We start from the raw sequence: 13,015 nt of genomic DNA, 5'->3' as shown, positions 1-13,015 counted from the left end.
AGCAGAGCTCAGTGCTTGTTTCCCCGTTCGCTGGCAAGTGAGGCACGGCTACATTGTTTTGGGCCAGAGTTTCCACTTCACTTGCCTCCATCCCTGTCCAATACTTCACACACACACGCATTCACACACACACGCACCTCATCCTTAGCGCACATTCGTACTGAGAATGTGCGCTGGCATGTAAAAGAAAAAAAAAAAAATCACACATGCACATGCAAATAGACAGTGCAGCCCCAAGTTTATTCCTTAATCATTGCGTGACAGAGCACACATACTCTGCTCCACATACACATTAGACTTCAAGCTACAGGATTTAGTACTTGAAAGTTGGAACCAACTTAATTCCGTAATCATCGCATGACAGGACACACACACTTGCACACACTCTACTCCAAAAAGTTAGACTTCAGGATTTGGTATTTGGAAGTTAGATCCAACTATAAAAGAGAAGGACCTCAGGACTATGCAAGGAATGTATTAAAAAGCAACACAACCTTTTAATAAAGCTTATAAAACACAGTCAAACTTTTCAGCTCAATCACACGTTCTCCAGTGATTATCTCACTCCAAGTATGGAGGAAAATCATTGCATCAGAGAGAGAAAATTAGTTTTGACATGAGTATGACTATGAATTTCCCAAAAACAACAGTGCCGTGGTTCAGCCCAGTTGAGCAGCAAGCTGTTCAGGAAAGATAGACAAAGATAGTTATACAACAGTAGTGGGTGGGTCAGGCCAGTGAAGAGCTGCAGCCTGCACAGATAGAGCCAGGCAGCATGAGAGGGTGTGGTGGTTGCTGCATGTTTCAAAGGCTGTTTGGATTTAAAAAAAAACAAACAAAAAAAACCCAAAAAAGAGCACTACAAAGCCTGGGAGAGTTTATGGAAATAATAATTAAATTCTCATGTACACTAATACAAACACAATATTCTCATGTACGCCAAATGGGTTACGGTTGGGTCAGCAGGGTGTTTCTAACACTGGCTAGAGAGGGGAGAATTGTTAAATAGCATTCAAGAGCAACACTGAAAAAAAAAAATTAAATAAAACAAATAGGCCTCAGCAAGAGCTATGAAACACGTGACTTCAAGTAGAACACGTAATGTTTTCATTATAGAGGATGAAGAAACACTGACATTGTAATCATGACTGTATAGCTTATAAGAAAGATGAATAGTGACCACTAGAAATAAGAATGGCTAAGAAAATGACATGGTATTTTGTCTAGTTTTCGTACAATTTGAGAGGAGGCATAATCTAAGACCATCTGAAAATCAAGCTGGTCTTCACATCAGAGCTGATATGACTGTTCTGTGTCAGTGACTATAAATGGCAAAGCATCGTCTACCATCTATCTACAAGCTTTCCTCTTCTGGTACAGTGAAGGTATTGGATTTCATATCAGCAAGCTCACCTATGCAAATCTCATCATCCGTCTCGGCATCTCCGATACACTGGAATTTAAACTCGTTGAGAGAGTCAGCAAACTTCCGCTTGGCTGTTGACAGACCTGAAAGAAAAGAGGAAAGAGAAAAAAGGAGCTGTTAGGTTTAGAGATGTTTTATTCCACCAGTGACGATACTAGCAAAAGCCATATTTCATGTCTATTGCATTACTCCGTGGGAGTTCATAATGATTCAACCACTAACTGTAAAGACTCTTAGAAAGCATCACATTCTTCTTTTTACTTACTACATACTCTTACTATATTCTTACTATCATGTAAGAGAATACTGTTCTTTGTTACACTTCTTTATGCAGTTCCTGAAAATGGAAAAAGCCTAAATGCAGACAAGCGGATACTGTGAGTGGATCCCCAGTGGTGTTAGTGATGAAGGTTGACAGCTCCTACATTTGTGTGGGGCTTTGTGCATCTGTATGTGTGTGTGCACGCTGAAAAGTGCAAAAAGTTCCATTAAACTTAAGTCACATTAGCCAAGTGAGGCAGTGAAAAGCCTGGGACAGATGGATGCCTTTCAAATAATACATGAGGCGCTAAGAGCTCCTGGGAGACAGACACTCACAGTGAGTTTGGCTTCCTGTCCATTTAAACTCAAGGCAGGGTCACCACTACTACAAAATTTCCTGTTGCTGTGTGGACTGAGGTCAGCCACATACACAGAATCAGTGTGAATTAGGGGAAGGATGAAGGGGAAGACACAAAGAGAAAAAAAACTCTCATAGCTTTCTTAGAAACTACAGAGAATGAAGAACTACACACAGGACACAGGATCTTGCATGCTATACTGATTTTGAGACACAATGAGTTATAGGAATTTCAAAATAATGAACATTTATATTGATACTTTGGCAAATAAGTCTTTTACTTTCAATGTCAAATAAGAAACAGAAAGGCTCACAATAAGAGTAACAGTGTGATGTGGTCAGTCCCAGCAGGGAAACTCCACTTTTCCAGAGAGAGGAGGACACAAACTACACAAAATGTTCACCAGCAAAGATGTATTTCAGTGGCGTTTTGAAAAATGTGGACGGAACTTAAAATGAAATCCAGACAAGGATGCAGAGAAAGAGACAGAAAAGAGACGAGAGATCAAGAGTCTCATGGAAAGACAGATGGGAGTCAGGGAAAGGACAGTGAGTGTAGAGAGACAAGACAGACAGAGCGTAATTGGCCATGTTCATGTAAATACCACAGGTCCTCCATGCAGATCTGTGTGTGTGTGCGCGCGCACGTTTTTGGAAAGGTCTGCTGTAGCTTGCCAGTCGCAGAAATGAAACACAGGCCCAGCAGCTCCCGCTTGTGCTGCCAGAAACACACACATGCTGGCACACAGACACACACACCCCCCCTCCCCTCTCTTGTGACTGACTCATATAAAAGCATTGTAGGATGTCAGTTAGCAGAGAGTCACAGTGGCTCTGCGGCGTCAAAATAACTAAAGTATGACCAAAATGAGACCACACTCCAACCTTGAAGGATAAACTGTGGTTTTACAGTGCCAGTGTCCAGTAAAGAAAATTTAAGAAAAAAGCAAAACTTTCACTCAGCTCCACTGCTCCTCCAGTGTGACACATTATAATAAAATGAAAACTATAGCAGTAAATTGGAGGGGGAAAAAAATCTAGTGGGATACAAGTAATGTGGACTGTGCTGGAAATGGACAATGGATCTTCCATTCTTTCCACAGGACTGAAATCTTTTGGACTGAAAAAGAACATGCCTTCTAAGCAACTCTGTTACAAAAAGGTTTGCATAAATGAAAATGTGATTTATTTTAAACAAGTCATTATATTGAATTATTAATTCATCTGCAGTAATTTCCTGTTTGATTTTATTTGTTAAATCCTTTCATGAGGGATTAAGTAATCAATCAAGACATGTCTAGGTCTGAAACTTGTTTTTTTTGTTTGTTTTGCTTTGATGCCACCTTTCCTTTTTATACACAGCCTCTGGATGCCACTGAAGTGCCTGCTTTCTATCACAAACTGTTCGCTGACCTTTTATTTTTGTAGCTTTTCATTTGTTCTGTCTGGTAGAATGAGTGTGTTATTTTTAGCCCCAGTGGCCTCAGTGGGAATCAAATCCAGCTCCGGCAGCACTGATGTCATGCTATGTGTCCACTAAGCTACACAAAACAATATCTCCTTCTACACTCTCCTCCTTGCTTCTCTGCTCTTTTTTTCTGCTTCCATCTCCCTTCCTTCTCTTCTCTGACTGCCTCTTTGTGCCACTGACAGTTCCTCTCAGCACCTTGTGAGTGAAACGTGCCTGTCGTGGATAATTTCTTCACACTGGGTCCAGTCACACTCCACGTGTTCTCTTTCATAAACATCAAAACCAAGTACACCCATACATATCATTAGTTTAAGAATGTGTGTACTCTAATCATTACTGTGTAATACTTAAACATCCACTCACACTTCATTTTATCAGTTCATACATTTTTCAGAATGCATTTGGATGAGCCACAGAGAGAATAGGAGCTAGTGGTGGGGAAACAGCAAACCGTGACAGCAAGCAACTGCAAACACTGTGACATTTTTTAAAAAGGACTTCCACAGTGGCTTCAGCATTCAGATGCAACAAGCTGCTGCATGACTGTGCAAGGAGTAATTGGTCGGTGATGAATTTCTTCCTGTATGACTTTCGAACATTCGCGCAAAACAATGAGTTCAGAGAGTGGCCCTTCCTCTCAATCTGAGAGACTCACCCAAAACATGTTTGATGCTAATGTTTTAGATAGACCTTTAAAAGCCAGAATTAAGGCCTATCGCTAAAGATGCCCCGATAGGCCAAACTGCTGTTAGCTGAACACTTTATTCCTTACTTCGTTTCATGTTTTAGTTTCAGCTCACAAAACATCTAAAATGTTGAACAGTTGGTTGTGGAGAGCCAAAACATTCGAAACCACTAACTACGTTTTTTAACTTTCCCCACTTCTGCAAATAGGTTACGAAAATTACTCATTACACACGTCTGGAAAACACCTCTGGAGATTTCATGGTACAGCGCCAGAAAATCACTTCTGTAAATCTTACATATACTTACACAGAAACATTTCACATTGTGTTTTAATTTTTTACTTTTAAAATCGAGATAAATAAACTGTTCTCATTAAGGCTGGCGCACATGAGCTCCCTTAAAAAAGCCAGACCTGGGTATTGTCAGTTCATAGCTGAAGAGCTGAGTCATTGTTGAGCAAGTTTCAACTTAGTCAAAGAAAAACTTGGCTTGAAGTTCAAATTTTTATGGTTATTTAAAATAAACTGTCATAAACTTAAGTACATCTCAAGCAGAGAATTAAAACATAAAAAAAAAAACATTTTTAATAGATAGATTTTGCCTGGAGTGTCCTCTAACTGTCCAATAATGAATGCTGGCAGAGGCACAATAGGTTAGACTATTATATTTTATAAGGGTATTAAAAAGTACAGCACTCACCACTGTTTATTCATCAGTGAAATAATCATCCAAAGGTTAACAATGATTCTGAGACAAAAATGCTAAAAACCCTCATTAGGCATTATAATAGATTTCTATGTAGCTTAAGGGTCTCCAGATGATTGTGGAAAGTGAGTTGCACTATGTATTGTACATAACACAAAGACTTTAAAGTGTTACTGTCACAATAAGGCTCAAAAAACCCTCCAATATTCTGCTGTGTTGATCAAAAATTCAAACCATCATTGTCAGTCATGTCTTCAAAAGTCAGGTAACTCAAAAGCTGGACACAAAATAGTCAATTTTGCCCTCCAGATTTCTAATAGGTAACAAATATATACCTTAGTGTTAATTTATACGTTTAGCTGTAGACAAATGTGAAAATCTGATTATGTAAATTATATTAATCGCTCTTCTTTATTTTTGGCATTTCATTGTAGATGTGGTTTATATTAAATTGTGGTGTGTGTTATGTTGCATTACAAGGCAGCACATTCTACACAATAGCCAATATTATATAAAAGGCTGATTTGTCCTTCCAGATGTGTTCAGATCCTTGCATTTATTTGGTACAGTAATTGTAATGTGCTGCAGTGCGTGCGGAAACTATTATGACATTATTGTTCGTATTATTGTTTAACAGTTATTTGACAGTGTTGCTAACGAAATAATAAGTCGTTTTCGAATTAGACAAGGTCCATGTAGTATTTACATACCACAAGCAGTTTCCCTGTTTCTCTCTGTTTGGCTTGGCCCACTGATGACTGTGAACTATGACTTTATCCTACTTTGGAAACAATGACTTCAGGCTGCATCACTCAAAACAGTGATGAAAAACAAACTCGTAATCGTGCATTTCTCTTTAGCTTACTCGCTCTTGGAGGATGTCTCAATGTACATTTTGGCAAACGCTGTGATGAGGTAACGTTCAATTTTTTTCTGGCTTCTATATGTAAATACATCATGCATGTCAGATAAATCACACGTCGTATCGCTCCCAGCGCCATGTTTCGATAGATGCTGGCAACAGCGACACACGCAAGCACATACGTACCTTCACATGTCTATACACACACACACACAGGCTCAAACAACGTTTTCAAATCAAAACCACATTGCTGGCCGATACGATTCCATACAATCTTGCCAACACAAATGAATTACTACAAAACATAGAAAGAATTACAACCCACAACAAGTACATTGTCCAGAGAAGCTTTTGTGTAAGAGAATGTCTCCTTACAGATGTAGGGAGAAGTGATACCTTACCATTTATGGTAGCTTTTTCAATGCAATGATTCACAAGTTCAAGCAGTACGTTTAAATGTGTGTGATGAATAAAGTACCAATTAATTTTAATAAAAATTAAATTACACTGTGGTATTTAGCCAAGCAGATAGTTAGGATTTATGCGCTGATGGTTTCCAGATGTTTAGACCTCTTACTGCCAAGTACCTCAGGATCATGCACACACTTTGATGTGTAAAACTGTCATAAAGAAAAATGTTACCAAGACAGTGAACACAACAAGGTAAACTGGACTCACCTTTACTGCATTGGGGTAGGAATGAATGTCACATACACAACAACACAAACGTCCTCCAAGTAAAAGAGTGACAATCTGCATGCTTTGACATGATACGGGACATTACCACTGGGCATTGCAGTATCTGACCTTGGACTGCCAGTGACTATGGCTGTCCAGTGTGTAGACATACATTCAATAATGTGCATAGTCCATGTGAATAAACCACCAAACAGAATTGAATTACATGTTATTTTTCCCCAGCTGCTAGGTACAGCAGCATTCCATCACCGGTATTGCTGCGTTGGTCTGTAGTTAATGTGATAAAAATCAACCACTGGGTGGAAAAACTTTGAAATATTTTGAATATGCAATATCAGATTTGCAGCTGAAAGAAAAAAAGCAGCATTGTTGGTGGCTCCCAGATGACTGCAGATGATGCTCTGTTGTCACTGCTGTTTAGTATTTGTCAGTGTGTGTGTGTGTGTGTGTCAATGTCCAGGCAGGAAGGACAGCAGAGGACAGTGACAGCTAAAAATAAGTGACCCTGTTGACACTCGCCTCTCTGTTCTCTTCCCCTCTTCTCTAGCACTTGTTCAACAGAATTCCCTCCATTCTTCTCTCTTTTACTTCCTCCTGAGCTCATAGACACCACCCAATGGAGACATACACAAACAAATGCACGAACAAACAGTACCAAGTAACCATAGCACATGGACTTTGAATACAGAATCTTCATAAAGATCTACTCTTGCCCACGCACACATTCCAGGTCAATCACAACCTGAAGATGAATAAAACACAAGCAGTCAGATGTTAAGATGAGTTTTAAGTCCCCATGTTAGTCAAACATATCTGGGAGAGAAAATGAAGGTAAACAGTAAAAGCACAACATATAGGCAAATATACAGCGATAGCCACCACTGTAAAAACTAGATCCATAGACATGTATTATACCTTTCAATTAATTAATTAATTGGAAACACTTTTGAAAACAAATTTAACATGGAAGTAAATTTTTAAGTAAAAATATATGAGCTTGTTAAGTCTGCTATTAAAGTAAACTTAATCTTTTTTTAGTTTTGAATAGATGGTAGGACAAAACAAGACATCTAAATGTGTCAAACTGTATTCTGGTAAAATGTGATGGTCATTTTTCTAGACATTTGTAACATGTTAGGTGTTTTAAAGACCAAACCATTCAACGACTAATTGAGAAAATAATTGACACACACATACAAGTGGATGACAGGTACTTTGAACAAGATGATGCTCCCAGTCACAATGCAAAAAGTGCCCAGAGGTGGTCTGAGAAAAATTAAAGTAAATGATGACCTGTCCCCTTCAAACCATTGAACCCATTGAACAGTGATGTCTGCATGGTCAGCTGTATAACGAGGATAATACAGGTGGCTTTGTTACTGCCATGACATGTGGACATGTGGGTGAATTGTGGTCAGCAAGAGCCAAAACAGATGTTTCGTCTTTCTGGCTTGTCACATAGATATTTCATTAAGAGGGTTTGCTTGTCAAGTGTGATTATGCTCATGTGTGAATCATGTCAGTACTAAATGTGCCGGTCACATGCGCTGTCTGCATTTCAACAATGACATTTGAAGGACAGTGGTTTGGATACTGCTGGAGTGAGGCATCCTGCTCACAAAGGCAGCACATATACACACACGCACAAACAGCACAGCAAGTTACACAAAAGGAATCTGTAATTAACCACAACCAGCAGCACTGTACAACGGCTGCTATGTGTATAAGCTCACAGACACACACATACACAGCCCAAAGAATGGGTCTGTGTGATATCAACAGGATATCCAGCAGTAGCTTGAACTCTGCAGTATCTTTGTTCCACAAGCATGTGAATAGAAATCCTATTCATCAAGTGGGACAAGTACACACACACACACACACACACACACACACACACACACACACACACACACACACACACACACACACACACACACGCCCCACACTATTCATCTGTGGAGACAAAGACAGATTTCAGTCTCCCCATCTAATTCTTTACATTTCTTGCAGCCAAGCAAGAAGAGGAATTTGTGGACTCAATCATAAAGTGACAGATTCACTACAGTACATATTACTCTGCTACAATTTATTTTGTAGAAAATATGATTTCTAATACTTCTCCAAGAAATTAATGACACAGTGTCCGTGTTGCTTTGTGGTTGCCACTGCTGCAGGACCATCCAGAAAAAATACTTTTACTTTTACAGTTTACTTCCACATGTGGCCTCAGACTAATATTTCTACATATTGTTGTATGGATGTTAACTTTGGCTACTCTTCCAGCAATGCTGGCTGAGTGCCAACCCTGTTGGTGAGAAAAATGTATAATACAGTTATGTAACTGTAAAAAAATTCCCAAAATATTGACTAAAAGGATTTTAGTCAATATTGCTTTAAAGCTGTACTAAGAAAAGCCCCAAAAATGCCAGAAGTAAAAGATGACACATTCTTATATAAACAAATACAGTTCTGTGTTTTCATACTGTGATAAATATTTGGGTCTACAGTACAGTCTGACTGATACTGGATTTTTCAGGCTAGTACTGATACTAATATATTAGTTGATATCCATGTAGTTATCATAATCAATTAACATTAGGGGTGTGCCATCTAAGTCACCTCACGATTCGATTCGATTACGATTCACAGTGCTATGATTCGATGATTCACCGATTATCGATGCATCTCGATTAATCTTTTTTTTTCCCCACATAGAATGTTTCTTTTCTCACTCTGTAGTTACTTATAAAATAATGTATATTTTTAAATATCCATTCATTGAAGTAAAACACATTTATCTCTATCTTTTCTTTTCTAACTCCTCTGATAAAAGAAGAAAAAAACATTAGGTCGCACATGTAATGCCTGTTTCATTTATTGATGTAGATTAAAAACAATAATAATACTAAAAATATATATTGTGTGGCTGCACTGACATAATTCTGATTTGATTATCTTATTATGAACATGTACATGAAAAAAATATCTGTTAAAAAAAGAAAAGAAAAAAACAGGGAAAGGAAATTGACAATATTTCCACTTCTATTACAATCTGATATCTTGATTTACATGTCCAGAAAGTAATCCTTTTAAATCTTACTGTATGTGCATGTCAGCCAGATTGTTTCTCATATGGATTTTGGACACTATGTGGTCACTGCGCGTATTCTTACGTTTCCAGTCAACGGAGTGTTGACAGGATATGCAACAGTCGGCGCTAACCCCTCAGTACAGAGCCGAGCAGTTCGCGTCGAGTTTCGCAGTTTTTTCACCGACGAACACAGAGCCGCAGGTAGCCGCTTCACCATGCTTACATTGTTTTGAAGGGGGACGGGCTTAGTCTGTGGAAGGGGCTTGTTGTGCCATCCAGATTTGCTTCCCTCCGTGCAGTTTTCCCCAGACACACGTTCCTCTTCCACACGAAAACAGCATTGCACTCAAATTATGTCAAATTCCGCGATATTGCGCGTTAAAAATAGATTCCGTTTTAGTCGGCCAATTCCGCGATTCAGTGATCGCGGAAATCATTGGGCCCTATAATATGTCCGGGGGGGACGCGCTACTTTTTTTTTCGTTCCGACCGCTGCACTTCCGTTATTAAAAGAATCGATTTTTGAACATTTATGAATCGATTCTGAATCGTCAAGTGTCGCGTCACGATTAATCTATGAATCGATGAATTGGGCACACCCCTAATTAACATACAACATTTTTGATTAGAATTAAAGAACTGTGACTAAGATGTAATAGGTGGGACACTGTTTCTATTGTTTCAAAATGACCTCAATTATAGGCTAAATTATGGGTTTCTCCATGTGGAAATCATACTGCAACCAAATCCCAAATGTGTTTGCTTTCTTGTATGGCAAGTGTGAGGGTGAATGTGTGTACTGGAAAGATTAATATTGTCAAAGTCAAATATCATGACTGTGGCATCCAGATAGATTTATGATGAAAGAAATACAATTTAATAGAAAGAGTGTGAGTTTTAAAGTAAGCCAAGAGGAGTTGAATCGAGGGCAACTGGACTTAGATCCTTGAAGATGTGTCACCTCTCATCTGAGAAGATTCTTTAGTTCTGTGAAGACTGAAAAATCCTCTTGGATTTTCCTTGTGAATTTCTTCAGTTCTCAAATCTGAGAGGCTTCTTCAGTTCTCACAGAACTAAAAAAAATTCTATCAGATGAGAGTTGAGTTGAAATCTTTTCAAGATCTACAACAAAGTCCAGCAGCCTTCAAGTCAACTCTTCTTGGATAACCATGGCCTGGATGAATAAGAATCTTCACAGACATTGTTTGAAAGTAAGGTGATCTCTATCCAGACTCTTTCCTTCCTCAACAATGAAACAGGATTGGCTCAAGAGCAACTTAAAAAATAAAACACTCAATGTGAGTGAATATTGTCAAACACTGAGCATAAACCTACAATATGTGTGGCAGGGCTTTCCTGTTGGACTGAGAACATAAGGTCACCCTGACATTAAGCAGGGAGGAAACACTTCTTTCATGGCAACAATAAGTCACAGAAGCAGGGAAAGTGTGAGGAAGTGGAGAAGGTTTCTTTCAGCCGTTGCCATGGTGAGTGCAGGTTGGGGGTAAGCAGGAGTCAAAGGTCACCCTTCGACTGTCCATTCTGCTAAGTCAGCTTTATGGGAAGCAGACTGGTTCGATGCACATTGATGGACAACATATACTGTCTCATCACTCTTCTTCTGACCACAGAGGAGCATATATGGCTGATTAAGGTCAAATCTGGTCACGAATGTAGATTCCATTACAGACCCACATTTCAGGTCCATCATCCGCCTGTAATACGATCCACCAACACAGCTGGAGAACATTTGAAAAAAAAAAAAGCTCACCACTGTCCAGTATTATTAAGCCTATACCATCTAATACCTTGTCATACAGTCCCTGTGGGCTATGTAAAGTGGGTTAATGTCTGGAGGTTAAAGGTGGATTACTAATCGCACTGGAATCACATTCGGCATATTCAGTCGCTGGAATATATCCTGGCACAAATGGTGTTAATTTTATGGTTGATTTGAAAAACGGTATGTGAGTGTGTATTCCAACTGTATTAGAACAAGAGAGTCAATTTTAATGTTTTGTTATGGCACAAGAGAAATCATACCCAGGATCATTTCAACACTGTATATGTTTGCGTTGGATGCAACAGCAATAACGTCACTTTGGAGATTGAAAGACAGAGTGAGAGATTGGCAGAGAAACGGGGAGAAAGAGAGGGAAAACAGCTCAGAGTTATATTTTATCTCATCACCTTCCAAAGGCTAAGCTGGCTGGCTGTTCAGTAAATATGTCATCAGGACAAGCTGCTGCCAAGATGCCAGGAAAACCTCCAGACCGTGGAGAACCCTTCACTCATCCTTGCACACATGCAGGATACAAATGCAAACAAATACTGTACATGCATGCAAGCACGTGTACATACGGTCATTATATGGGTAAATGTGATTTCTTTTTACTACTGATATTGTATGTCACATTATATTAGCAAGCTATATACTTGGGTCTCCATAGTCACTGGGCTTCATCCTCTGGGGACCATGAATTTCTGTACAAACATATCCATTTAATAGTTTTTGAGATATTTGAGTCTGGGGTACAGTTGTTGAGCCACCTACCAACTGGACATTGGACCGCAGAAGCATGACACTAACTTTTATTATTGAAATGTGATTTTTTAAAACTGTAAAATTACTCTTCTGATTATTAATTTCAATTAATTATGATATTTTAGTCATAATTTAAGGCATCTGAGATCTATGGCCAAAACTTTTAAATGTTGTGCTGACAATCTGCAGGGATGTACCACTTTTTTTCCCAATTCTGTTCCAGAGTAATCAACACATGTCTTACAGGTATACATATAAAAATTATATAAATTAATTTATGAAATAAAATGATAAAACTGCTTCCAGTTTCTAATTCACAAAAGAAAATGTAAAGTAATAAACATTTATATTTTTTGCACTTAATGTATTCACTTTTTCATAATTTTTTTTCTGCATTTTTTTTCTTTTTTACTTTATAAATTACATCTTGTTTGCACTGTACTAAAATCTATCAAAAGTTCAATGTGATTTAAGATACAGAACAGCATTTTAGTGGCCACACTGCTCCGCTTCCTATTACCAGCATGGTGACCACGCATGTGTGCTTCAGGGCAATCCAAAATGTACATACCACCAGACAGAAAGTTAAAAAACACACCCACCCACACACACTCACACAGAGTTTCTACATACCTCTCAATCACACACTAATTGCCGCCACTTGTATAAATATTCCTGCTGGTGGTTTAACTACAGGCTGACACACAGACCTGGGGTCCAATACCTCACTCATACCCCCCGCTGACCTGCGCCAGTCATTCACTGTTATTTAACACACTTTTTACCACAGAAAGTAATGAGGAAGGAAATGAGGTAACATTAATGCTACAATATGGCACTTAAATTTGACAGTTGTTCAAATATATTTTTCCACATTTTAAAACAGTGAATGAAACTGACTGTACAG

General features: G+C 38.7%; 1 protein-coding gene across 1 annotated transcript in view; it reads right to left on the bottom strand.

Moving 5' to 3' along the window:
* LOC121190442 (rho GTPase-activating protein 26-like) overlaps positions 1–13,015 on the bottom strand; it is an 81,539-nt gene that overhangs the window by 42,308 nt on the left and 26,216 nt on the right. Inside the window, exon 2 of the mRNA XM_041051171.1 lies at positions 1,414–1,509. Within this exon, the coding sequence (XP_040907105.1) occupies positions 1,414–1,509 (96 nt within the window). The remainder of the gene's footprint in view (positions 1–1,413; positions 1,510–13,015) is intronic.

Source organism: Toxotes jaculatrix, chromosome 12 (assembly GCF_017976425.1).
Source record: "Toxotes jaculatrix isolate fToxJac2 chromosome 12, fToxJac2.pri, whole genome shotgun sequence".
In the NCBI taxonomy this organism is placed as follows: Eukaryota; Metazoa; Chordata; class Actinopteri; family Toxotidae; genus Toxotes; species Toxotes jaculatrix.
The sequence above is the reverse complement of the archived record's forward strand: the minus strand, read 5'-3'. Positions and strand labels throughout refer to the sequence as shown.